The sequence below is a fragment of the Amblyomma maculatum genome, chromosome 3 (genome assembly GCF_055883805.1).
Source record: "Amblyomma maculatum isolate TAMU_Amacu chromosome 3, ASM5588380v1, whole genome shotgun sequence".
Classification (NCBI taxonomy): domain Eukaryota; kingdom Metazoa; phylum Arthropoda; class Arachnida; order Ixodida; family Ixodidae; genus Amblyomma; species Amblyomma maculatum.
The window spans coordinates 196,896,076-196,921,520 of NC_139346.1; the positions used below are offsets into that span (position 1 = coordinate 196,896,076).

The 25,445-nt window shown below is 46.0% G+C and overlaps 1 protein-coding gene across 1 annotated transcript in view; it reads right to left on the bottom strand.

Moving 5' to 3' along the window:
* Positions 1 to 7,237: 7,237 nt before the first annotated feature.
* The window catches only part of LOC146197364 (sodium- and chloride-dependent GABA transporter 1-like), a 71,586-nt gene continuing 53,378 nt past the window's right edge, over positions 7,238 to 25,445 (bottom strand). The window contains exons 5-13 of the mRNA XM_084599175.1: positions 23,856 to 24,123; positions 23,665 to 23,768; positions 21,752 to 21,879; positions 19,683 to 19,795; positions 18,646 to 18,786; positions 13,708 to 13,807; positions 13,518 to 13,618; positions 12,260 to 12,433; positions 7,238 to 8,247 (exon numbers count right to left, since the gene is read on the bottom strand). Of these exons, the coding sequence (XP_084455301.1) occupies positions 8,047 to 8,247; positions 12,260 to 12,433; positions 13,518 to 13,618; positions 13,708 to 13,807; positions 18,646 to 18,786; positions 19,683 to 19,795; positions 21,752 to 21,879; positions 23,665 to 23,768; positions 23,856 to 24,123 (1,330 nt within the window). The 3' untranslated portion in view covers positions 7,238 to 8,046. The remainder of the gene's footprint in view (positions 8,248 to 12,259; positions 12,434 to 13,517; positions 13,619 to 13,707; positions 13,808 to 18,645; positions 18,787 to 19,682; positions 19,796 to 21,751; positions 21,880 to 23,664; positions 23,769 to 23,855; positions 24,124 to 25,445) is intronic.

Here is a 25,445-nt window from a genome sequence, read left to right on the forward strand (position 1 = left end):
CCCCATTTTTCGTGACTAAATATAGTTTTGTCATCTTACCCAATGCTTCTAAAACTTTATTATGAAAATCTGGGAGACTGAATATTTGCTCATGATCTTGGGCATTTATTAAATTTAAAAGTATTGTAATATTTTGTGTGGAGTGACCCAACAGCATGTACCCGGCTGGTGACATGTTTTTCGGACTTTCCACTGGCCAGACTTTCATAATCAAAACTTTCAACTTCATTACGAAAACTATTCCTGATAAGCAGTGACAAACGCTGCCTTTTAAGCTTATTAAATGGCAGGAAAATGCCAACTCAGTGACATCTTGAGATTTGAGTCAAGGTTGATTAAACTTCACATATTTGCACTCGAAATTGCTGGAAAATGCTCAATGTCACTACTCCACACCTACTAAGAAACTCATTTTTTGCTCCAAAGCTGGTGCAGAATGCATGTTCATTTGCTGCAAGAGCTGCTCCAGAAATTGTCTTGGGTCTTTCATACCTTATCAATTTGTTCCTGCACGAAAATTGGCGCTTTAGTCTAACCCCGTTGTTACGTGGAAGAGGCCATGTGATTATTTCGTCTTAGTTGCAACTCTCGTATACGCCAGTGGGTTTAACGGCCACTTCGTAGGGCAGCAAAGCTGGCGTTTAGTGTGCCGCCCATGGGCTCTCCGGGAGTAGTCAAGATATGCCCGGAGTACATGTCACGTCGCCAAATACATGTACACCAATCGATTATCTCCGTCTTATCAACTTTGTGGGGATTCATAATCCCCTGCCCCATTATAAGGATCGCGCGTAATTAATACACCTGATTACGCGCGCTCTTGGGGTGGACCGCGAGGAGAGGGCGCACTGGCCACCCTTGCCAACCTCCCGGGTTCCCGCGGCGACACCGCGCGGGTTTCTTTCTCTCCTCCCGGCCTACTCAGGAAACCTCCTTTCCCCGATCCGAGGTGAGGAGCGCGTCTGTCGCAACTCCTAAACGTTGGCAACTCCCTTGGCGTCTTTCGATGGTTGAGCGTGCACGCGCACGGTTAGCATTTTTCGTCGGGGAGACCGCCGCCTTCACCCTATGCTCCCGGTTCCGCATGCACTTACCGCTGCGGGCCGTGAGCACGAAGCCGCGCCAGGTGAGCAGACTACCTCTCACCTCCTTGCGTGTGCTTCCCCCTTAGGTGGTTTTATTTCACCCCCGTACGCGACATTCGCTCTCTACACGGCGGTTGTTCTTGAGTGCATTTCTCTTGCCGTGTACTCGAGCATAATAAACTGTTCGAGCATGTAACTCTGTGTTTGTCCTCTCTGGCTCGAACCTGCCGCAGTAGCGACTTCTCGCACCGCGGGTCACAGCTCTGTCTGCTAGGGCTGCACGTCGGGGCTAGAAAGCGACTATAGCGTCTAGCCCCCCCCCCCCCCCCCCACCTCCCCCCCATGACGCATTCTTGCGAGAATAACCCCCATAACTTCTAGTTCATTAAGTGCATGCATGTGTCTTCCGCAGTCCAGATCACGTATAGAAGGTGAGAAGATATTGGATCACAATATTTCGCTCTATTCATGAGCACGAGCGGGCTACAATTCCTTTTTAGCATAATACAAATCCCTTGTTTAAAAATGTGTAAGCCAGGCAAAATGCTTTATTGATGGTCGCATTTCGATCAATGAAAATTGTACTACTCTAAGGGACAATCACTACTACGTTCTTATTTTCCACCGCTTGACTCTGTGTAACCAGAAGCTCTATACCGCCAATTGCAGCAAGATTTTACCATGAGACGATGCTGCAAAATTTGAAAGTGCAATTAACCAAGGAAACAATGTTGGACACCATAAAAATTGACACGCTGTGAAATGGCTAGCGGGTTTCATTGAATGTTTGTGATCCACAGTTGTAGAAGAATTTCACTTCATAAAAACGACATTTGTGCGCAATATTTTGTAATTTTTATTCTCAAAGCCGTAGACACATGCGGTCTTCGAGATGCAACTAGATTTATCTGAACTGATTGCAGCAGGGCGCTATCCGAAATGGTACTATATCTGCTTCCGTAGATGCTTTTGTTTTATGTTGAAAGTTCATCACCTTTAAATTGACCGAGAGTGGCGGGGATTATCTTGAATAACCGCTTAGTTTGATCAATACTTTATGGGCGCAAGTCAGCCCAATAAATTTAAAGTGGGTTTCAGTACCAAATTAGTGTGCTCATTAGTTTTATCATGGCATTGTTGTCATCTCCCGTTTGCTGGAGTGCTGAACCGTCCATTCACCACACCACTGATGACGGACTTGGCCAATCAGTCTTCCTCGCTAAGAGCCGCCCTGAGATTCTAAGGCCTGCCATACGAAGGCAGTGAAGGGTGGGTCGACCTATTAATCTAGTGGCGACATTGAGTTCCTGTGACAACGCTTCTTTCTACTACCTCTAGAGGGCTCATCATGTTCGAGGTGCGAGAACTGAAAAAAGTCTCCAAATATATGTCTTCTGAGAAAGCTTCTGGTTAGGTCTACGAATGATTTCTGCAGGGAGAAGGCAGAGCCTTTGCATGAATATTGCATCAAACACCTTCAAGAAACTGTGCATCAATGTGGGGAAAAAAATTATGCACCCATTACGTTGCGTTCGTCACTAACAACCTAAGGCATTTGACATGCGAGGCATGAAGGAACAGGTTTTAGCTGGTCCCATATGCAACCTACCGAAAAGCGCCACCGAACTTACCGCGAGAGTGGTGCACAGTTTCGAAAACTCTGGACACAAGAGGTTGCCAATAAGGCCGGCAGCTACAGTTCTTTTGTGCCATCTATCCGCGTAACTTCACTGCAAGCAGTTGCTGGTAGTACCTGGGCGGTCATTCGAGCGATCTTTCGAAGAGAACTACTTCGATTTCGGTTTCTGACCATGACAGACGCCGTAGTGGTGGGCTCCGGAAACGTCGACCACCTGGGGTTCTTTAATGTGCAACGACTTTGTTGCATCCGGACGCCCAGCCTTTTGTCGCCATCAAAAAGCGGCCGCCGCGACCGGGATTCGATCCCGCATCCTTATGGGTATACAGCAGTCGAGCGTCCTTACCACTGCGCCACCGCGGCGGGGCATACGTCGACTTTTGTCACCATCGCAGCAACAGCAAGTGTCACTGCTTACGGATTTGGTGCTAAAAGTCCAGTTCAGGAACCTTGAGTCGTGACTACACCGCGCGCTACGGTACAAAGAAACGACGAAAAATTCTCGCCTACAACAAAAGAAGACGCGTTGTTCCGTCTCTTAGCATTGTCTGTTGCCACAAGTAGCGTTTGGCTCAGTATTCGTTTTGTGTCAGTACCCTTCTCTAGTCCAGATTATTTTGCGCTAGAAGATGCATTGTAATTACGACGACCAACTTAGCCCGTCCTTCTACTTTAATCAGCCTACCCAACTCAGCCCACTTCAATCCTGAGCTGCAATGCCTTTTTGATAATTTGCAAGGCATACATAGCAGGAACTCATCCGGTTAATTTGTACTGGTACTGTTTCTATTAAGTTCACTCAATTCAAACTTTGTATTTCGTTGCTACATTTCCGGCTCGCAAAAGAGCGGCGGCCGAGGTCGGACATGTAAGGTTGGCGGCGCCGCGTGAGCCGGAAGTTCGGTCCCTCCAATCGGGTAACTCGGGCGCCATCTGAAGCATTGTTAGTGTCGACTTCCGACCAGAACTCCAAGATATTAAAGGCGGTCAATCATCACATAGTTTTGTTTTTTGTTCTTCGCTTTACCAGCCTGCGCCAGTAGCGGCTATCGAGCCAAGCCCAGTTGCGTGGAATTTATATATAATGCGCAACACCATTAGTGGCCCGCGACAATGCCGACTTAGTGACAGCTTGAGATGTTAGTCCAGGTTGATAAAAGTTCACTTATTTGCACTCGAAGTTGCTGGAAAATGCTCATGTCACTCATGCTCATCCGTTTTGCTGATACTGGATAATACAGGCGGCTAATCATCACATAGTTTTGTTTTTGTTTTTCGCTTTAGCAGCCTGCGCCAGTAGCGGCTATCGAGCAAGCCCAATTGCGTGCAACTTATATATAATGTGCAACGCATTAATGCATACGCAACAGAATTAATGACTCCCGTGGGCCTTGCAGATCCTGGATATTGCAGGTGGCCAGTCATCACATAGTTTCGTTTTAGAGCGCGGCTCTTTGGCGCCCGTTCTTGAGTTCTGTGTCGGCGTTTACTTATGAGACATTTCGTATGAAGGAGCCAAGCGACCCCCTCCCCCCCCCCCTCTTCATGCGTGGCGGCGAGGGTGCTCTCTGGTTGCCGAAACGCCGGCTCGCTATTCACGGTGCGTGCATCAAAAGCCGAAACGCAGAGCCACGTTGTCTTGACTCGCTAGCGGCGACAGCGGCATCAGTCAGTCGCTGCTATCTTCACCGCGCAACGTTCCTATGGTCCCACGCGCTGCCTCCTGCAACCTCCCGATAACTTAATTGCTCTCATCATTTCTCCGACCACAAAGCTTTCTTCATGACAGTCAAGAACTGTTAGTGGAGTGTTTCTTGAAGGAATATGTGTGAAAAGTAAAATAGTCTGTAATTGTACATACGTGTCTTGCTCGAATTCTTTGCCTTTGTCTATCGAAAAAGGTGAAACAGCTGATGAGCTGCGCTCAAATTTCGCATTAGGAAGTAACGTAATCGTCAGCAAATTTTTTGTTCTTCGCTTTACCGGCCTGGGCCAATAGAGGCTATCGAGCCATGCCTAGCTGCTTGCAACTTATATGTAATGTGCAACGCATTAACACGCAACAGCATTATAGTGGCCCGTGGGCGGCTCCCCTTGCAGATCGTGGTTTGCATACATGCACTTTGCGACTGACTTAATCACTAATTCTTTTTCATCTGTGCCTCCTTTATCTCACACATGCTCATAAGCATACAGACGTGAGCTACCGCATTGTATGAAAGACCTCCCGATATACATATAAAGCGCCGCTTATAAACAAGACACGAGAAAGTGCCTGCGTGGCCTATGGGGAGCGTGTCTCATTCGGGAGTGAATAGTCCTATACCGCTGCTCTGCAGAATGGACGATGTTTTTTAGTCCCATGACGTCACGCAGGGGACGTGCAATGTTCCCTGCCAGCCTGCCGATCGCATTGTTGTTGTTGTGGCTGTGTACGAAGAAGGAAAAGAAAATGCACGGGCCTGTTACTGGCTCTGTAGCTGAGCCACGTCCGCTGCCTCGTGCGGACAGAAAAGAGAAAGTAGAGAAGAAAAAGAAGAGGGAGAGAAAGACGCGCGCCGCAACAGCCGTCGTCCACCACCGAAGCGGTGGTGGGTGCAATGACGGCCTACAACAGATAAAAATTCAGTAGCAGGCTAGCCCCCGCCGCATGCGGCGGTGACCTACCTGTCCCGGCCTCACTACGGCCAGGCTCAGGCACCCTCCCCCTTCCTGCCGATCGCATGCTCGTTATGTTTCGATCATAACGCCGTCGCTGAATTTTCTGCGGAATGGGGTCTTCAGCGCTACATTGTTAATGGGCTGGCGGAGAAGCCGAGTCAATAAAAAATTTTCGCTAGATGTGCGCACACATCTTCACTCTCAGCGCTGCAATGTTACCGTCGGCAGTCAGCCTTTTGCCGTGTGAGCTACCACTGATGCTTCCCTTGCTACTGCGTGGCTTCGGCCGGCCTGTGATCACATGACCGACATTTTCACGCGGTCCTGAAAGAAAATCGAGCCTTGCCGGATTCCAACGTGGAATCTTCTGCCAGACGCACTTTAAATTTTACGGCAACGGCTGTTTACTGGTACGTCGGTTGACACAGCGGGAGACAGGGGCAGGAAACTTCCATAGAAGCTCACTGTTCCCCAGTTAAGACGCTAACACGAATTGATTTCATTGCTGCGTGGGGAAAGCCTACTGAAGCGTCGTAAAAGAAACTTCACGTGTTTGAACGCGATTCGAACCACCATCGACGGAAAAGGAATACTTCTCGATGCCGGCAGTTTAGAAAACTCGGCCACCGTCCCATCTCATCGCTCTACTTGCGTGAACAAGGAGTGATTCCTTGATAGGCATCAGTTTCCTTAAGTCGACAGGTGCGCTGAAGTAGTTGAAACCGACACTAGTCGGAGTATCTTACCGCTGGCGGGGCAACCCGGTGATGGCAGTTTAATCTGTCCGCAGTGGTGACGCTTCGGCACAGTTCGCAGCATCAGTCATCACACTGCTGCCACTTAAGACTACTTGGGCGCTCAGAATGCGAAGTCCACAATTTCTAGGCCAGGTAAAGGGTGACCTCAAACTGTTCACTTGGGCTGTCAGTTTTTAATGCGGAAGCATTTCTTGCGGCATCAGTGGCGTGGACAGTGCCTGTCGCCAGGAGCTGTGGACAGAGCATGTCACCACAGGGCGACCTCACGAACTTTCACTCATTACGAGATTAATGATGTGATGAACTAAAACCTAATTGAATAAATTAAATGATATTATAATAAATCTCTGAAATATTTACTTCTGCACATTAAACGAAATAAACAAATCAAACGCAATTATTAAAATTAGTTTCTTGAGCGTTCATGTCATAATGAAGTAATTAATTACTTACAGCAACAATCAAAATAAAAATATTTAGTTAATTATAATTAGTTAATTGCAATTGCAGGAATCAGTTGCTGAACTGGTGAATCACTATAGCGGTGTTGCGTGGATGAAGATAGGTCGATGAGTTTTGTGTGACTCCAGGGCACGGCACTTTCGGGTGTCAAGTCTCCTTCCCGTCTGTTAAGAGCAGCGAGTGCAAATGTCTCCGGGAAGTAGGCGCGCCCGGAATGACAAATTGAAGCTACTTAACAGAATCGGCAGCAGGAGAAAAAGGCTTTCGCATTACCGCACCGAAGGAGAGTTAAGCGCACTCCCTAATTTTTTTTTTTTCGGTGGATGGCCCGGGCTAACGCAAAATTTCGGAGTTGGCCGTCAGTTCTTGAGTTCGACTTCTAAAGTTTTGGTATGGACCCCCTAAATATCGACGATTGGCCCGGGCCAACCTTATATTTCAAGGGAGAACTCCTATGTTCTAGAGTTAAGCCACCGACTGACACAGTAGTACATCCAAAATTTTCAGGTGGATGAAGATGCTCTTGTTCGAATTCAGCGCCGGTTTTGATTGGTCTCACAGTGCAGACTTCACAATCTTGGTTGAGCGATCAGATTCTAGTTCCCATTTTTTCCCTGGACGCCGCCGCATTTTTCCGTAGATGACACATACATACAATACTTTTTCATTACATTTTTCAAGCAAAAAGACGCTTTTACTTTTTCGCTAACGTTGAGATTGATTAAGAACAATATTTACATTATACCGCGTGCAAGGTTTGTCCACAGCAGGTGTGTGCACATTTGCTCTGGCTATATGACATCTGTAAGTCTACGCTATCATTATGAAAGAATTTTCGCCACACGAAGAGCCTCTTAATGTTCGCCGCCCGTCGCCTAAAAATTAAATTAAGGCTTGCATACATTGCAGAAGACTTGTTGCACGTCGTGCAGCACACAAATAAAATTTCGCCTCAGACCAGCAAAGTTATTGTTCTTATTCTAGTACTACAGTCTATAAAGGTTTTGCAATTGGTTCAGAATAGCATATGGAGAGAGTGTCGATTTGTGACTTAGTTCACGCCCAACTTTCCCCTAGCTCGTGGTGCCCTTGGCTTGGGTAAGCAGGTGTCGCTCTGGTAAAAAAACACAGAACGGTTATCGTGGAACGTGGCAGGAAAGAAAAATCAAACAAACAACCTTAGCACGAAAATAGGAGTTGTATATCTGTAATGCAGCGCACTGTCTAACAGTCTACGTATCACTTTCCTGTCTCTGTATCCTAGAAGTCCGCACAATATGAGCTCGAGTATAGAGCACACTGTCAGCAGCACAGCACAATGTCTTCACTCCGTTTCGGATTCTGATGTGTGCGTATATTGTTAGCACGGAACAACTTGTATACTACAGCACATTCACTGTTTTTGCATCTTGGAGTCTGCATGGGCACCATCAGCACCGTGTCACATGACAGTCTCTCCCTGTGGTCCATTTCTGGTGTACGCCTTGCGAGGCTTAGCAGTCTTGGCGGCTGTGGCACCCGCCTGGCCATTGGTGGTGCTCTCCTTGTTGGGATTGTTGATGACCACGAGGGGCTTGGGCTCCCAGTAGTAGTCTGTGGGCGTCTCCACTTCCATCTGCGGCTCCAGTGCCTCTCGCACCTTCTGCAGAGGCAAATGTATACGCAACACGTTATAGTGCTGTGAAAGGCTGAGCGATTGCTTCAGAGCATGAGCATCAATGCATATGATGCCTGTGCAAGCGAAATAAGACACATAAAGAGGAGGACAACATAAAACAAACCTTGCAATCCATGAAAACAAAAATCAAGATTAGATGGTACTGCCCGAGCGTGTTAGATTTTACAATTTTGTTACATTCATTTCAATGAGTGAGGATTTATCGTTCCAGTCCATTGCTACACTGTGTGGATCATCGTGCGAAAAAATGGGAGGACAAGTTCCACCTTTAAGGGTCTATCGCAACAGCGTTACAAGTTCCCGTCTGTGTTGACATTACATGAAATTACATTACATGAAATTAAGACCATCCACGATTACAAGACCATGGCACGATTACATGAAAGACCATCCGACATGGATACCTACAAAGCCCCGCTTTAACCAAGCCGTATAGACGTTCCTGAGTGGCATAGGAGTAGCGTATCTTACTCATCGCCTAAGAGCGCTGAAAGGTTTGATTCTCATCTCGCCCTGCCACCTCAAATGTGAACCCCGAGACGGCAGCGCTTGTCATGTCATGTGATTTCGTGACGTGACGCAACCCGCCGACCAATCAGTGAATACCTAGAACAGTACATTTGACGCTATCGCGTTAAAATGGAATATGCGGAATATGACGAGGTTAACTTTGCAGGAATGGACCGAAAGAAGAGTAGAGGTGGACGAAAGAACACACACACGTTGAGAGTGGGACACGGACACAGAGAGCCCTGCATCAGTTGTCCTCACTGCCTATTTTAACGCCGGAGCCGTAACGGAAAGCACTTGGTAGACGAGAACTTCGCGTTAAAAAAAAAAAAAAAAAAAAAGAATAGAGCGGCTACTCTGCGCAGCACCACGGCACAGCAGTGCAAACCGCATTACGACCATTTCCGCACAGGTCTCGGCACGAACTTGGTCACCATAAAGGTTCCGTAAATAGTATAACGGTTATGTACTGTATTGAATATTTCGTCAGTCAGATAGCGCTGTTCACTTGTAATGCCGGTTAACTCGTGGGGAGTCGCCTCGCCCGGAGACAAACTAATTATCGACCTATTTCAACCTCACAAATTTTATAGCGGGAGCTGTTTATGAGACGCCTAGGCGAAATGCAGCGTCCAACTTCGAGCCTTAAAATTCGTACTTTATGACATAAAATGCGAGCACGCGGAAACAAAACGTAATCTAAAACATAGCGCGCTTTGCGACAAACTGCGCGTGCACGAGGAAACAATGCGCAATTTCGAACATACCGCGCACACAAGAAAATAAGACTTTTAGGGGATAAGTACGATTCAGGCTGTAGAACGTACATGGCACGATCCAGTCCATAAATCACTGCGTGACATGCCCTACCCCGTCTTCACTTTCCCGATCCAGTCCAGCAATTAGAGCGGCACGCCGTGCTCTTTCCTCGCCTCTGATTGGCGACCTCGGTTTCTCTGTATCACCTGTCGCCTTTTATTTATTTATTTTATTTATTTTATTTAGAACATACTGCAGGCCTACAGTAGGCCCAAGCAGGAGGGGCGAATACATAATATATGCAAAAAGAACAGGATTAGCAAAATTGAAAAATGTTAAATACAAGTTGTAACACAAAATACAACAATAAATACAAGGCTCAGATGCAAAGTACAAAAAGTAAACGTAGAAATAAATGGCTCTCAAATTAAATGCTGTGAAGAAAACATTGAGTCAAAAGAATCAGGTCTGGTTAAAAAGATATGGCGGGCACCTGTTCCACTCCTTAATGGTACGTGGAAAAAATGAGTATTTAAAGGCGTTAATCCTAGCACTGTAAGGGGTTAATGATTGTGCATGATGATTTCGTGTTTGGCGCGTAGTGTTAGGTTTAAGGAAGGGGTCTGCATTCATAGACAGTTTATGGTTTTTTAGTAAGAAAAGCAGTTTCAGTCTTTGAATTTTCCGGCGCAGCTGTAATGTTTCAATACCGTGAGTTCTCATGAGGGTCGTTGGTGAGTCAGTTACACGATACTTTGAAAAAATAAAATGGACGGCTTTGCGTTGAATCATTTCAAAGGCCTCGATGTTACGTTTAGTGTAGGGATCCCAGACGGTGCACGCATATTCTAGTGATGGCCTTATTATTGAAAAGTAGGTTAATTTTTTTAAGTTCAGGTGGGGCAAGTTTTAGTTTATGTCTAAGAAAGCAGAGTTTACGAAAGGCTGAGGAGCATACGTTTGACCCCTTTTCCTTTTACCACTCTTCCTCTTCCAATCCCATTAAAACATAGATTTTCCTCTCTTGCCTTAGCCTTCTCAGAGCTGATTTTTCATACGACGCCGCCAATGCCGGACACTTTCTACGACGGTGGGCAGGCTAACTCATCAAGCAGGAATTAGAAATAACGCGATCTCGTCCTTTCTTCCTCGCGAAAGAGCGTATGCGCGAGAATAGAAAAAATAATTTATGCAATCGTTCTTTTGAAAGAATCCCCACGAACATATGCAAAAAGGAGCAGAGATCATGTACATGTCACCTGTTCCCGTTTCCAAAATTACTGGCGACGTTGTGTAGTCGTTTTATCTGCACGAAATGCGGTAAGGGAAACGGAATGTCGCGTAAGGCGGTAAGTAGGAGAAATTTATCGGATACTCGGGGTATCTGAAACTGCTACAGTGAAGGAAATGCTCCTTTGGCCTCATCTCAGAGACATTCGGCAGGCTGGGCACTAAGCATGGAAGGCTTCTCGTTGCCGTGGAGACGAGCTTCACGCACCACTCTTCAAAGTTCGTGAACCTTGGGAGCACTTGGCCGATTGCGGCATAAGACGGTGTTGAGATTCTTAGAAAGCAAGTGCGGTCAGTAGAGAGTAAGCATATATTTAGAGGTGTAAACAACCAACCCAGTAAAAATAGCTATAAAATAGGCATAAACAAGACAAATCCGGCAGAGAGAGACACCTGAGTCTGCTTAGGTGTATGAATGCGGAAACACTAGAGATTTGCGGGTGAAATGTTCACGAGTGAGGTTTTCAGCCTGTATTAAAATACGCAACGTTCTTGCCTGCTCCCGGTCCTACGGGTCTGGGAATCAAAGGCCCCCGTCGTTTACAGCAGGGGCGCGGTTGCAGCCGGCGTTTGTACCTGTTGTGCAGACCGTCACTGAACCCACCTCAGCTTCGGTGCTGTTGTGAAGCACATCTCTCTCTCTCTCTCTCTCTCTCTCTCTCTCTCTCTCTCTCTCTCTCTCTCTCTCTCTCTCTCTCTCTCTCTCTCTCTCTCTCTGTCAGCACGAGGCAGCGGTGTTGCCTCAGCTGAGCCAGTCAGGAGGCCCGTGCATTTTATTTTCCTTCATTCTACATTCACAGCAACTAACATTGCTAATCGCCGAAACTTCGGTCTGAAGGCATGAAAGCGGAAGTATATATATCGTCCGTTCGAATCTCGGTAGTGAGCTAGCCTCCTGCTTGACTAGCAGATGCGTGCTACATGCAATGAGAAATCGTATGGCGCCTCCTGGAACACAGTGCAGCGAACTGTTGCTTCAAAATTTTGGTATGAAAGTCGGAGAAGGCATACAATTTGGGCTCATATGTTGTCAGCTCGAATGCCTGTCACGATCGTGCTTCGAACTTAACTAACAGATATATGCTACATGCACTGCCACCACATGGAGGTCCGTCAGTACCGAGTATATACAGATGAAAGGCACTGTGGCGTTGTTTGAAGTGGCGGTGACCTCGGTCGCGGATGGGTCTTGAGCATCCAGTGGTGCATCATGGACGCTCGGCTTGCTGTGTGCGTCATATGGCCACTCGGTGACTCCACTCTATTTTTATTGTCATCGCTGGGATCTGCAGGTCCATCACACACACAACACACACGCACACACGCACGCGCACAAGCCGCAGGCATTTGTCGCAGTGGAATTAGTAATGCTTTCCCATTCAAAGCGTGAAGGCGAGGATAAAAGTACACGGCTCACCTCGATGATGCCGGACGCCTGCGTTTTGTGGAGTGCCTTGACGGCAAACACTGGTACCACGCTGGCGATGAGGCCGAACAGCACCCAGCCCACAATGTCTACCCACATGGGGAAGTGGTGCTTGTTGCGGTACCGTAGCCTTGTCAAGGACATGCCCCCACACACCATGATTGCCTGCGACACAACAGCGGAGTACGCACACTGAAAGCGGGGGTGTAGCAGCTCATTTAATTCGAGATTAAGGACGAACCGAAGTGAATGAGTTGCCAAATTACAACAAAATATCTACATTCACTGAAAACAGAAAACTTCTATAAGATAAAAAATGCGCCCCGAGTATTTTCTAGAAAATAAGCACAGCGAACCTATCACTCCACAACGAACTCTCCAACTCACCCATCCGTCTCATACGCAAAATTATATTACACCGGCTAATTGCATACATCGGTACTAAAAGTGATGCACACCTTCTGACCGAACCCAGAACACTATATGCTAAACTCTCTCATGTCTCTTCAACCAAACGGTTCCCATTTTTCAAAACATTGCCCTTATCCACCCCCTACTTTCTGGAGGGCTTGGCTCCCATTGAACGAGTATACAAGACAAGCTCCACCTCATCTACCATTTAGCTACCAACTTAGAGGCAAACACAGGGGTAGCTCAGTAAAGTGTACTCTGTCTCTGCCCCCTGCTTCTCAGTTGCTCTTTGTCATTCATTTAAAAACGGTGATCACGAATCATCTTCGGCCTTGACGTCACGCGCTCGAATCGAATGACAAGAAAGTCCATGTCTTATTTCCTCGCCGATCAATGCATCTTTCTTTTGCCGGACAAACAGCGGAGTAGAGAGAAATATCCATTGATTCGATTCTTACTTCGAACAAAGGTTAGATGAGCCCCTCTGTGTCCTCTTGAGGCAGAAAGTAGCCAGCCAATGTTTATGGTTCTTCGACGTGTTTCACCAGGAGGTTGAGGTGTTATGGCGAAACCTTTTCCACCAACTGAGACACGTCTATGACCGCTGAGCCAGCCGCCGCGCTCCAACTGACGTCTTGCAGCAATCTACAGCTACCGTTACCTCGCTCGTCTCGACCTTTTCTATTTTTAAACGGCCACAAGTGTGTTTGTTTGAGACGCAAGTATGCGGTCGATGCGTATATGCGTGTTGCCCCTGCATAGCCGTCACACTCAGTAACCTGTGATCGTTTTCGCTTTCCCTAGTTTAGCAAACTTGTGGCAATAATTGCCCACTCACCACGAATACCAGAGGCGTGATGAGACCCCAGCAAATCCTGAGGTAGATGTACGGCACGTGGTGCATGATTTCACTTTGGCCGCTCAGAAGGTTGTGGCCGCCTGGAAGCAAGAGGGCGAAGTGAAGGGCAATGCCACGGATTTCGACCTGCGCTTGGCCGCGCTGATCGGTAACTGTCGGGTGATCTCACCATAGAACCACCCGAGTGCACACAGCTCGAGGAAGGTGATGAGTATCAGGGAGAGAACCGCCACGTAGTAGTCGGTCATCTGGAAGTAGTAGATGCCGCCCTGTGGGACACGAAATGAAATCACTGCAAGTTAAATTGGTTCACAGGAAGGGAAAGGCGCAGTAACTGTCACACTTGCTCTGTGGACACCCGAACCGCGCCGTAAGGGAAGGGAGGAAGGTGGGAATGAAAGTGGAAAGAGAGAAAGAGGAGCCGTAGTGGAGGGCTACGGAGTAATTTCGACCACCTGGGGATCTTTAACGTGCGCTGACATCGCACAGCACACGGACGCCTCTTCGTTTCGCCTCCATCGAAACGCAGCCGCCGCGGTCGGGTTCGAACCCGGGAACTCCGGCACAGTAGTCGGGCGTCTTACCACTGCACCACCCCGGCGGGGCGAAATCACTGCAAGTGAGGTCATTTTAAGCACAATAAAAAGAAAATCTGAAAAACAATTTCACCTTCTGAAAATTCTGCACATTTTTCGCTGATTGATGAGGCTGGTGATCCCATTGCTGAAGGCAAACGCCCGTAGACTTACTTTGTCACCAGTATGCTCCCTAAGCGAGAGTATTCCAATATTCCATCGGCGCCAGATTATTATGACGATTTCATGAGGTCTATAGACGTTACTATCCATGACATTGCGTCATTGGCTAACAATCTGAAGTTGACTACTTCAAATAGTGTCGATGACATCAACTCAAAAATTTTGAAACATATATCTAGCGTCATACTCACATTTTTTGTCGATCACTTTTCACATAAGAGATGCCATACGACTTGAAAAACGGAATAGTAACTCAAATTTTCAAACCCGGTGACCAAACTACCGTTGATAACTATATCGCCCAATATCGCTGACACGTATACCTTGCAAACTTATAACACGGCGCTGTTTTTATAGATGGAAATGGTTTCTTCTTTTCACAACAACACAGGTTAAGAAACGGGCTGTTACATGAGCGACAACTGATTGAGTTTACCAACGAGCTGCTTCACAGCATGGGCGGAAATCCTCAAATCGGCTGTATATTCCTCGACTGTGCTAAAGTCTTTGACCTCGTTCCGCATTGTGGTTTAATAGCGAAACTGCTATTATTTCGCCTCGTTTCTTTAAAGTCATGTCTTCGATAAGACATTTGTTTTGATTTCATAAACAATTCACTTCTTGTGGTAACTGTTCATCCCCATTGAATGGTGTAACATCAGGCATACCACGAAGTAGTGAAGAGACTTTTTTCGAATCTACATCAATGACCTACCGTTAGGCATTACCTCGACCATGAAATTGTTGTTAGCTTACGATTGCATTATGTATCGCAAAATCAGCTCTGTTAACGACCACGTCGCTTTTCAGGAAAATATAGACCACGCTACTAACTAGTGCTCATTTTGGCAAATGCCTCTTCACAGCGTTAAATGCCAATTAATTGCATTTGGCCGTAAAAGACCAAATTGTCTTTTCACTTATTCGCTTAACCAGAGACAAGTCACTCTCGCATGGACTCTGGCGTCCATATTTTACCTTATCTCTAATCCCCCACAGATAGAACGTGCTGTGCTGTGTGATGCAATGTATTTCTTCCCACTCCCATCTTTAATAAATTCGGGCCTTGAGGGTACATAAAAGTAAAAATAATAAATAGATAAAGTTACTGCCACAGCTGACCGGAAAATAGACTATTTAAAACGTAACCTCAGAGGTGTGCCTTCTTCCACGCAGCTCGCGGCAGCTTCCACATTAAACACCTGTTCGCCTTAGAATACGCATGTTCCCCACTTATATCTTCATTAAGAACACTTAAAGCACTTCCTAGAGAGTTTAAAAATAGTGTCGATCGTATTATTGGTTGAAACTACAGCCGACATTCCAGCGTAGCATATTGAGCATCGCTATCCCTCCCTTCTTTAGAATGACACAGGAGTATCACTTATTTGCCTCTTCCATAAAATTGTTTGCAGGCATTTTTTCACCCTACCTCCTACACAACCGAGCCGCGCATATCACCGATTGCCCAATCACCTCGGTTTCAAATGCCTTTCGGGAAGAACCGCCACTCTCAGCAGCAGTCAACTTCTTGAAAACATTGTTCATATCTCAAATCACGTTATCTTCAAAGAAAAAAAAAAAAAGACTTTCGTTCTGAAGTATCTCAAATTCAGCTCAGTTTTATAATTGGTTGTTTACCCTGTATAACGATGTGCAAATACCGACGTTCTATTTGCTTCTGTTCACACCCCTGTTTCTGATGTTATTCGAGTCCTGCTAGTGCTCCAGTTGGAGATTGTGAAGTTGTGTACGAAATAAACAAATATAAGCTGGAGAAAAAAAAAACAATTTGAAGAGAGACTTAATTCATCACGTCTGACAATGCGATAGCATACAGCACCTCGTTGCGACCTTTACTGCACTGCTTAAGTGCCACGCACAAAGCGCGATGATGATGATGATGATGATGATAATAATAATAATAATAATAATAATAATAATAATAATAATAATAATAATAATAATAATAATAATAATAATAATAATAATTGGTTCACAGGAAGGGAAAGGCGCAGTATTTGTCACACTTGTGTCTGTGGACACCTGAACCGCGCCGTAAGGGGAGGGAGGAAGGTGGGAGTTAAAGTGGAAAGAGAGAAAGAGGAGCCGCAGTGGAGGGCTACGGAGTAATTTCGACCACCTGGGAATCTTTAACGTGCACTGACATCGCACGGCACACGGACGCCTCTTCGTTTCGCCTCCATCGAAACGCAGCCGCCGAGGTCGGGTTCGAACTCGGGTATTCCGGACAGTGGTCGGACGCCTTACCACTGTACCACCACGGCGGGGCAAGCGCGATGGCCCTGTTTGTGATTCCATGCCAACGGAGTTTGGTACGACCCGACAAGCCTGCTGCCGACTGCAGTAACTTTAGCCTGCTGCCTTGCCCACCGAGAGCTTCTGCGAGTCATAATTTAATATAAATAATTGGTTCACAGGAAAGGAAAGGTGCGTTATCTGTCACACTTGTTTCTGTGGACACCTGAACCGCGCCGTAGGGGAAGGGAGGAAGGTGAATAGAGAGAAAGAGGAGCCGTAGTGGAGGGCTACGGAGTAATTTCGACCACCTGGGGATCTTTAACGTGCGCTGACATCGCACAGCACACGACGCCCCTTCGTTTCGCCTCCATCGAAACGCAGCCGCCGCGGTCGGGATTGAACCCGAGTACTTCGGCGCAGTCACACTGCACAAACCGTGACTTCCGCTACCTCACGTGGCCTGTGACGTTGTACTCCAGGCCGCCAAATCACGTTTTCCTGGCCGTTCGACGCCGGCCTTTAATAGTAATAATTGGTTCACAGGAAGAAAATGGCGCAGTATCGGTCACAGTTACTCTGTGGGCACCTGAAATGCGCCGTAAGGGAAGAGAGGAAGGTGGGAGTGAAAGTAGAAAGAGAGAAAGGGAAGCCGTAGTGGAGGGCTACGGAGTAATTTCGACCACCTGGGGATCTTTAACAACGTGCGCTGAAATCGCACAGCACACGGACGCCACTTCGTTACGCCTCCATCGAAACGGAGCCGCCGTGGTCGGGTTCGAACCCGGGAACTCCGGCACAGTAGCCGGGCGACTTACCACTGCACCACCCCGGCGGAGCCCGGCCGTTCCGGTGCCCCGAATAATGCGTGTTTCGCTTTTATGCGATTGCTTAAAGGTTCCGAGTCGGGAAATCCGGCGTCGGCGTTGCCATTGAAAGGAAAAAATACTGATTGGTCGACACGCTCGTGACGGGACAGTCACATGACCTCGTGCAGAAATTTCGAACACCGAAGCAACGCCACGTGAAGCGTGACGTCCCGCGTGTAATCGAATTGATTAAGGCATGACATGTAATCCGAATTTAAAGTTGTCTCATGCTTGATATGATCAATTTTGCTCAAACGAAATTTCAAGGATTTTACGTTACAGATGGGACCCGAATCCAGGTATCATATGTTGCCAGCCAGACATGCTACCGGCTAGACCGACGAAGGTATGCTTGTGTCTCATAAAACAGGCAATGGGTGATATGTATGCCATGTGGTTTTCGCGAAAAGTGGTATCTTACGACTGTATGCAAATAAGTACGTGTGCCATCGCAGAAGACCACAAGCCGCTATCGCCTTATACCGTGAAACGGAACTTAAGCCTAATATTTTGGCCTTTTGGCCTTGGAACAAACCATCACGCAAGCTGCGAGAGAGGGAGTCAAGCGGCAAGAGGCCCAATCTAAACATGAAGTCCGGCGCTCCCCAACTGCGCGTTCGTGATAGACCTCGCCCAGAGCTAAATAAGGTATGAACAGGAGCGACCAGCCGGAGCAAGATTACAGGTCTTCCTGCGCATTTACAACGAGTTCCGGGAATTACTTATGCGAGCAGATTAATGCAATAAGTCTTCCCAACAGAAACACTGTAATTAGACTAACAAAAACCTTATTAGCCGAGTCTCTCCCCCACACGGTGCACGCTGCAAACAATTAGTTTCCGTGCAACTTCTCAAGAAAATACGATGAAGATTACTTTTTTTTTTTTTATTTTAGAGTCGTGTTTAGCATTTCACATTAACACAGATCAGTCACTTCCATCACTTTGGTGACTCTCTACCATCAGTTTTACGCTTACCACTTTCACATCATAATCGCGCAAAGAATGCAAAAAGTTTGCATAATTTGTGTTTGAGGCATTGTAACATTCCAGTCCATCTGCTGTAGCCATAACTATATGTATATATATATATATATATATATATATATATATATATATATATATATATATATATGCACAGTCTAGTTAGGTGACCCTAAAGCAGCTTGATAACACTTTACTGAACATATGCACAAAAAAAGCGCGCCTACAGTCATCTTACCTGCGTGATGTATACGATGCTGATGATGAAGCAGGCGACACAGATGAAAAGGAGAAAGAGCCCGTGACCTTGGAATCTTTGCTTGATGAAGCGGCCGTAAGACTCCTCTAGGGCCTGAACCACAGTGCTAGCGATAGTCACCTGCGTGCGACCAGGTACAAGGTCAGTTGAGTGGTCGATGACAACGAACACACTCAAGCGCACATTACCTATTTTATCACTATCATGCGTCTTGTGTACAATACAGACTGTATGTTATTACCAATAGTTTTCGCCCTTCCGAGCAAACGAATACCAAATCCTCACAGCCGCGCAAATTTCGACATATATCTCAACACCAACTCAAAGTGGCAACTTTAAAAAAATTCAGAATTCGTGCTCTAATATCACTTGCTGCAGCAGGTCCAGTTCTCCCGCGAATCAGCAGCGGATATGCAGTTACATTAAGAATGCTCTTGGATTTCACTTTTCATCTAAATATGAGCCCCAGTAATTCCTTTTGTAAAATTATATTTCTCTTTGTCGTTTAGAAACTTCTTGCAATTTTAGAATGCATTACCATGTTTTCACAGCATTTTGTTTTTCGCAATCATTTAATACAGAGGCCAGAAACGAGGAAATGCGAGAACGAATTTTCTTTTTTTTTTTTTTACATTTTGATTGCCTGGATATTAAGACTGACATATCGCACTCACTATACGTCATAGCGTTCGCAACGCATGAGAATACGCTGCAGAAATGCACGCTCGAATTACGCACGTACGGCTGGACTAAAACCATAAAAAGCTCTTTTTTGTGTGAAGGCCTGAAGACCCAGCGCACTCAACTCAGATCCGGGGGCGGCAGAGGAGGGGGGGGGGGGGGGGGGGGGGGAGTAGGAGGCAGGTGGGCACGAATGGATCGATAGTTACACTGATATAATGGAATGACTATACAAGGACTATAGTTCACTATAAGAAGGACACTGTCATAGACATTTATTTTTCTGCGTCTCTGCGCCATAAAAAAAGCAATTCATCCAAATATGCGCTGCTCACCTGCGAGTCCATAGCGACGCAGATGAAGAAGAAAAAGAAGAAGACAGCCCAGAATGTAGGCACCGGCATGTTGCGGATCACCTCCGAGTACACCACGAACACAATGCCAGGATCTGCGCAGCCGTGTCACTTCTATAGCGAGCAAACTTTCAGGTTTCCTTTGACACCGCATTAATTCTACAGGTCCCCAACAAAGCTGAAAGCTGAAATTATTGGCGTTCCATTTGCGAGATCCTATTCATTATTTCACTTTCCCCGTAACTAGTAATGATGTGAGAATTTCCAACTTGATTTGCAAACTTAAGTATGTGAGTAGAAAACGTGGCCGCTTGCAGGGAATTCATAGGTGAAAGAAGGCTAGAACGGTGCACTAAGAAGATGAATTTGATCGGGCGCGCCACCAGAATAATCTTACTCGGAAAAAAAAAAAAAATCTACAGGGGTCGAAGCAGAATACTGAACGGATGAACTTTTTATTTGTCTGTAAACTTTTTTTTCTCTTCATATTATTTATTCCGTTGTTATTTTCTTTTTTTTTTTTTTTACCTGAAGCCCAGAATCAAATCAAGCCTATCAGAGATTTTACTGCCCTGGTCTTTCGCCTTTTTTTTTTTTTTTTTTTTTTGCCGGCGAAATAATCATTAACGTACTGATTCAGCACTTTGCTCGCAAAACTATTTTCTTAGGACCTATGGAACATTGCGTCACAGTGCAATTAAGCTCCATTGTGCAAGTGAGCGACTCAAGACGTCAAGCAAACGCAATGTCAAGAACACAGTCCAGAAAAATCTCTATATTTTATGTCTTCATTAAATATGACCGATAGCCGGTCTTTTTTCTCATTAAATTAGTTTTTTTTTTTTTTAAGTCAAGAACCCAAACTTGTTCTGAAGTGGTCTTAGCAATCTGCAGAGTATGACATACACGTCAGTTGTACATAGGTCAGGAAAACGCCTAACAAAAAAAAAAAAAAGGGCGCAGTCTTATCTCTCACGAAGGGGGGGGGGGGGGGTCTGTTCAAACAAAGCAGCCCTGAAACTTTTACAGAGGAACGGTACAAGAAGGACCACGCATCTCATTTCTCATCATTATTAGGAACGCCTGATGGATGTCACAGTGTTCAGGTTGGGGATCCTCAATATGGATGATATTGAAGTTTTGACAGACACCTCATACATAAAAAAAAAAAAAATAAGAAATGGAAATCAAGACAACTCGAGAAATGGTGATGGCCCCTTTCTCTATACGTTTCACGATTTATTCTTTACAGCTACCTGGGAGAGAAATAGAGACTAGAAAGAACCGCCTTGCTATCCTTCAAGCATCCGGAGGAGTAGAAAATGCAGTCCTACCACACTTCCTGCCACCTGTCTTTCAACGCTTTTACAGGCTCTTATAGGACACGTGCTTATAAATACGGTCACGCGGCAAGTCTAACGGTATTTCGGGAAACATGCGTCTGCACAGACGGTCTAGTGAAACCCAGCAGTTTTTCGGTTTCCGAGATGTTCCCCACAAATGCCAGCAGTAATAAGAGTAAAGAGTTCCACCAGACTTTGTGTACAGGTGCAGGATTTCTTATTCTTTGCGTCGCCATTGAATGTGTTAGTAAAAAAGAACGCTTTCGGCAGTGATCTACAAACGCACCGCTGTAAAATTTACAAGCTGTTCGCCGCCGCGGATCGTATCAACGACTTGTTACAAAAATTTGAGAACTACGTCACTCAAACTGCCCCCAACAACATATATTGCGTGTTGACCCTAATTTTGAGAGTGGACGCTGCGGGTAAGCATCGAACACTTGCACGCGAATCACACTTGCCTCGTGGAATTCCAGTCAGTTTTCGAACCTTAGTCTGCAAGTGAAAGGCAGCAAACCAGTTTCCTAACACGGTTAACCTCTGCGCCATTTATTCTTCCTCTCCCCATCTCTCTGCCGTCTCCTTGGGCCAACGTTAGTTCCACTATAGTGCCGTTCTGCGGCCGCTAGTTAGGAAACCACAGTGGGGAAGATAACGACCTTGCACACATGAACATACGGAGCAAGTAGATGCGAACGTGCGAGTCACCTTTTGGCAGGAAGTTGCTGTCGATCCTCTGACGCCAGCGGGCGCAGATGTGGCCGATGGTTCCGAACACGACACAGCCGACCACCAGGACTGTCAACGTGTTCACAAACACAGAAATCACCGTGTCTCTGTGCGAGTGTGCAAGCAGACGAAGACACGTCACGCTCCTTCGCTTGGCCGCTCGCACTGTACGCACATCGCTAATCAACAACTCGCTTAGGAACCGTACACACACAGGGCGAGCCAAAGTATAATCGCTGTTGGAAGACAGTCACAAATTCTTCTCTTAATTAGTACATGCTGTTTACGCATATGTCATCATACGAAAAACAGAAAGCGCAACTTTGACAGCACCAGCAAAGATATACGATACTCAGAATCCTAATCATTAAGCATTCTGCTTCATCTGGTGATGAGTCCATAAGCTGCCGTGAGTTCTCAAATATTCGTTTGAGAATGCCCAGACATCGCAGCGCCTTCGTGCCGTCTATTATTTTGTTGCGCTAAGCCAGGGTCCTCGAAAAAGGACTCTGGTTAAGATAAGGCAGCCAGAGCAATTGTGCAATACGCAGCGCTGTTTTTAACCATTAAAGATAAAGAAGGAAACGCAAACTCCGCGAGTGCTCCTCGGTTAAATCTACAGCCTGTTTGAAAATTTTCTGAGCGAACGCACCCATGGTTGAAACGAACTATATGGTACGTGTGTGCTGTCCGCTTATATTGCACGTGAGCCGGCAAGCTATGTTTTCGGATATCTCCATAACGTCTATAAAATAACAGCGGTAATGGAAGCATCCAGTGCATCATCTCGGTCGTATACGCTAGTCACAGTTACAGGAGAGTTGCCGTAGACATCTTTGACATACATGGTATACTTTTATACAAGCGTCAAGCGTGACAGGAGCCTCAGTTAAGACGAAACGAAATGCGAGGTCTACTAGCTCTGACAGCTGAGGGACGTATAGCACGTGCACCTTGTGGCACAATTCTCACATGATGCCGTGAGTTGGCTCATTTTGTAAATTTTACGTTTTTTTTTTTATGTTTCAGTTTCAGGCCAAGTTTCAGGTTGACTGGATTAAGCCCGCGATGAATTAGTCCGTTAGGTGCGGGCTGTCACAAGGTAACTAAGGACAAGTAATTTAGCACTAGCTTTGTGAAATGGGAAAAGCGATGCTGAACGCTATTCGTACACATCGCCGCAGCGAGATATACGGCGCCCGAGCAAGTGGCAGTTCTGAAAGCAAATAACATTAAACAAAAGTAATAAGGCACACGGGATTAGTTTCGGGAAGATGAAAGCTCGCTTAAGAAGAAAAGAAGAAGCGGGGGAAGAGCTGCTCTAAGGAAATAACACTGGTTTGGGAATCTAATGCGTACTGTTTACCCTCATTTGCACCAAGAAAATTAAAAGTCGAATTTTACGATCACAATAAACACTTTCGATTTCGTTATCTCTCTTTTCGTCCTTGTTGGTTCTTGCTGTTTACAAACATTTTCTTCGCCTCCTTTTACCTCCTTCGTTTCAGGATTCTGTCTGTAAGGTACACATGTGCGACGCGGGTTTCACAGAGCAGCAGCATTGCCCATGGTTTTTCCTAAATTTAGAAGAGCAAAAGGTTGGATGATTTCAGTTAAAGCCACGCAAGGACACCATTCATTTACTCAATGGTTTTTCGTATATCCTTGCCTAGCGACTGGGATTAACACATGTGCCATTCGTTTTTGTCAATAGAAATTGTTTGAAGTAAAATAAGTTATCATATATACGAATAGACAGACTTTGGCCCTAACGCGTACTGCTGTTTTTGCCGTACTTGTAAATGAATTAAGCATTTTGCGTGCAAGTGTTTGAAACCTTTATAGCCGATGTGTGAATGGCCTTCGCTTTCTGAAACCGATTCTCTACTTACCTCATGAGGCTGATCTGGCGTTTGTTCTTGGAACTGACGACGTAATTAGAGCCCAGAGTCAATCCTAGCGAGTGAATGGTCTGCGCCAGTGCGAAAATCCACAGCTGTACAGTGCGTGTAAGGTGAGAGGGGAGGGTGAGGGAGAAGAAGTATAAGGCCAACGTCCACCCTTATCCAGCTTGAGCTCTTACCCTGGCGCTCTTGATGGCCTTAATGTTGGGCTCGAACATGTACATGATGCCCTCGGTGGCGCCGTCCAGCGTCACGACTCGTAGCAGGAAAGCGAACAAAATCAGCATAGGCGCCAGTGAGAGCACGTACTTGACGCGGCCGCTGAAGAAGGTGTCCTTGCGCAGCGACACGTATGTCAGGCACAGGCAGAGGCCCACTGATGCCAGTAGCTCCCAGCGCACCTCTCCCGGCGAGTCGATGCCTCCGCTCATCTCCAGCAGCTTGTGGCTTCAAGATACAGAACATTTCTCGTCTAAACCACTCGGTCCGACTGCGATTACTGGCGCGCATACACTACAGTTGTCACTGCGCTGCCATTACAAGCTGAAGCTATGCTGGACGGCTTAGGATGCGCGGTCAGTAGTTCTCTTAGTACGACCAAGCTGGGCATACACATTTTCAATCACCCCTTTCTGGCAGCGGATTCTATCTTTCGATTTCAATGTTTAACACTGTGCTGCGAAGACGCGTAAGCATAACAGACAGCTTTTCATTACAAAATGGGCGCTGTGGAGATCAGGATGAAACTCAGAACATTACGACAATATAAGCTCGTGCCTGTCGGGATAATGAGCTATTATGCGGCAATCATGCCGTTAAAAATCTCTTTAATGGCATCTACATAGATCCTTGGACTTATAAGGTTGTAACGACAAACCTTTGGTAAACTTCGTTAAGTTTTTACTTTTGTAGTTGAAGACGGAATGAAATATTTGCTCCGCGTATGTTGCTTGACCATGCTCCAAAAAAAAAAAAAAAAAAAAATTCAATAATTGATGACTAATGCATGTAAGGCCGCTTAGAAGGGGCACCTTATTCCTTCAACTGCCTGTGCCGAACGGCGTCGTTGTCTCGAGATTCGCAGCTGAACCTTTAGCTACAGCGTCTATCCTTGTATCAAATTATTATGACAGGCTGATAACCTGCTAAATGGCATTGAAGCGTAGCTTGTTGATCCAATTGGTGCTTAACCATGAATGCGAGACCTAACCATATAAACGATAGCGAAGGAAAGAAAACGCCAAGCAGGGATGGACTTATTCATTTTGTGTCGTGCCACGAGCCCATAACCTTCTTATAAAACAAAGCCACAGCGTTTACCACAGTTACGCACGTCTTGGCAGATTAGTAGCTGCATATCGTTATTGCTGTTCTTACTTTATTTAATCGGCTCAAAAGCGAGACAAATATTGTTGCGTTGTCGTTGAAGCGCCGATGAGCTGTGGTTACAAGTGATGTTAAATATGTTCCACGCAATTTTCTCATTTGCATTCGTGTCTGCCAACGGCATGCAAAAATACTTAATTTTTAATTTATACAATTCACGAGTACGCTTACGTGTTACGTTGTTACGTCGATAAATCGATAAGTGCGCTGGTTTTGCTTTTATTCTCTAGGAAAGGAAAATCTCCCGAAAGGAACGAACTGCCCGTTGTAGCCCCGTAGCCGCAATTCGCCTAAATTACGTAAGGAGTGAAATGCTTCCTTCGGCTGAGAGTGCCAAAGAGCAGAACTGCTTGCTCATTTCCTCTTCGGGTAAAGGGAGTTGG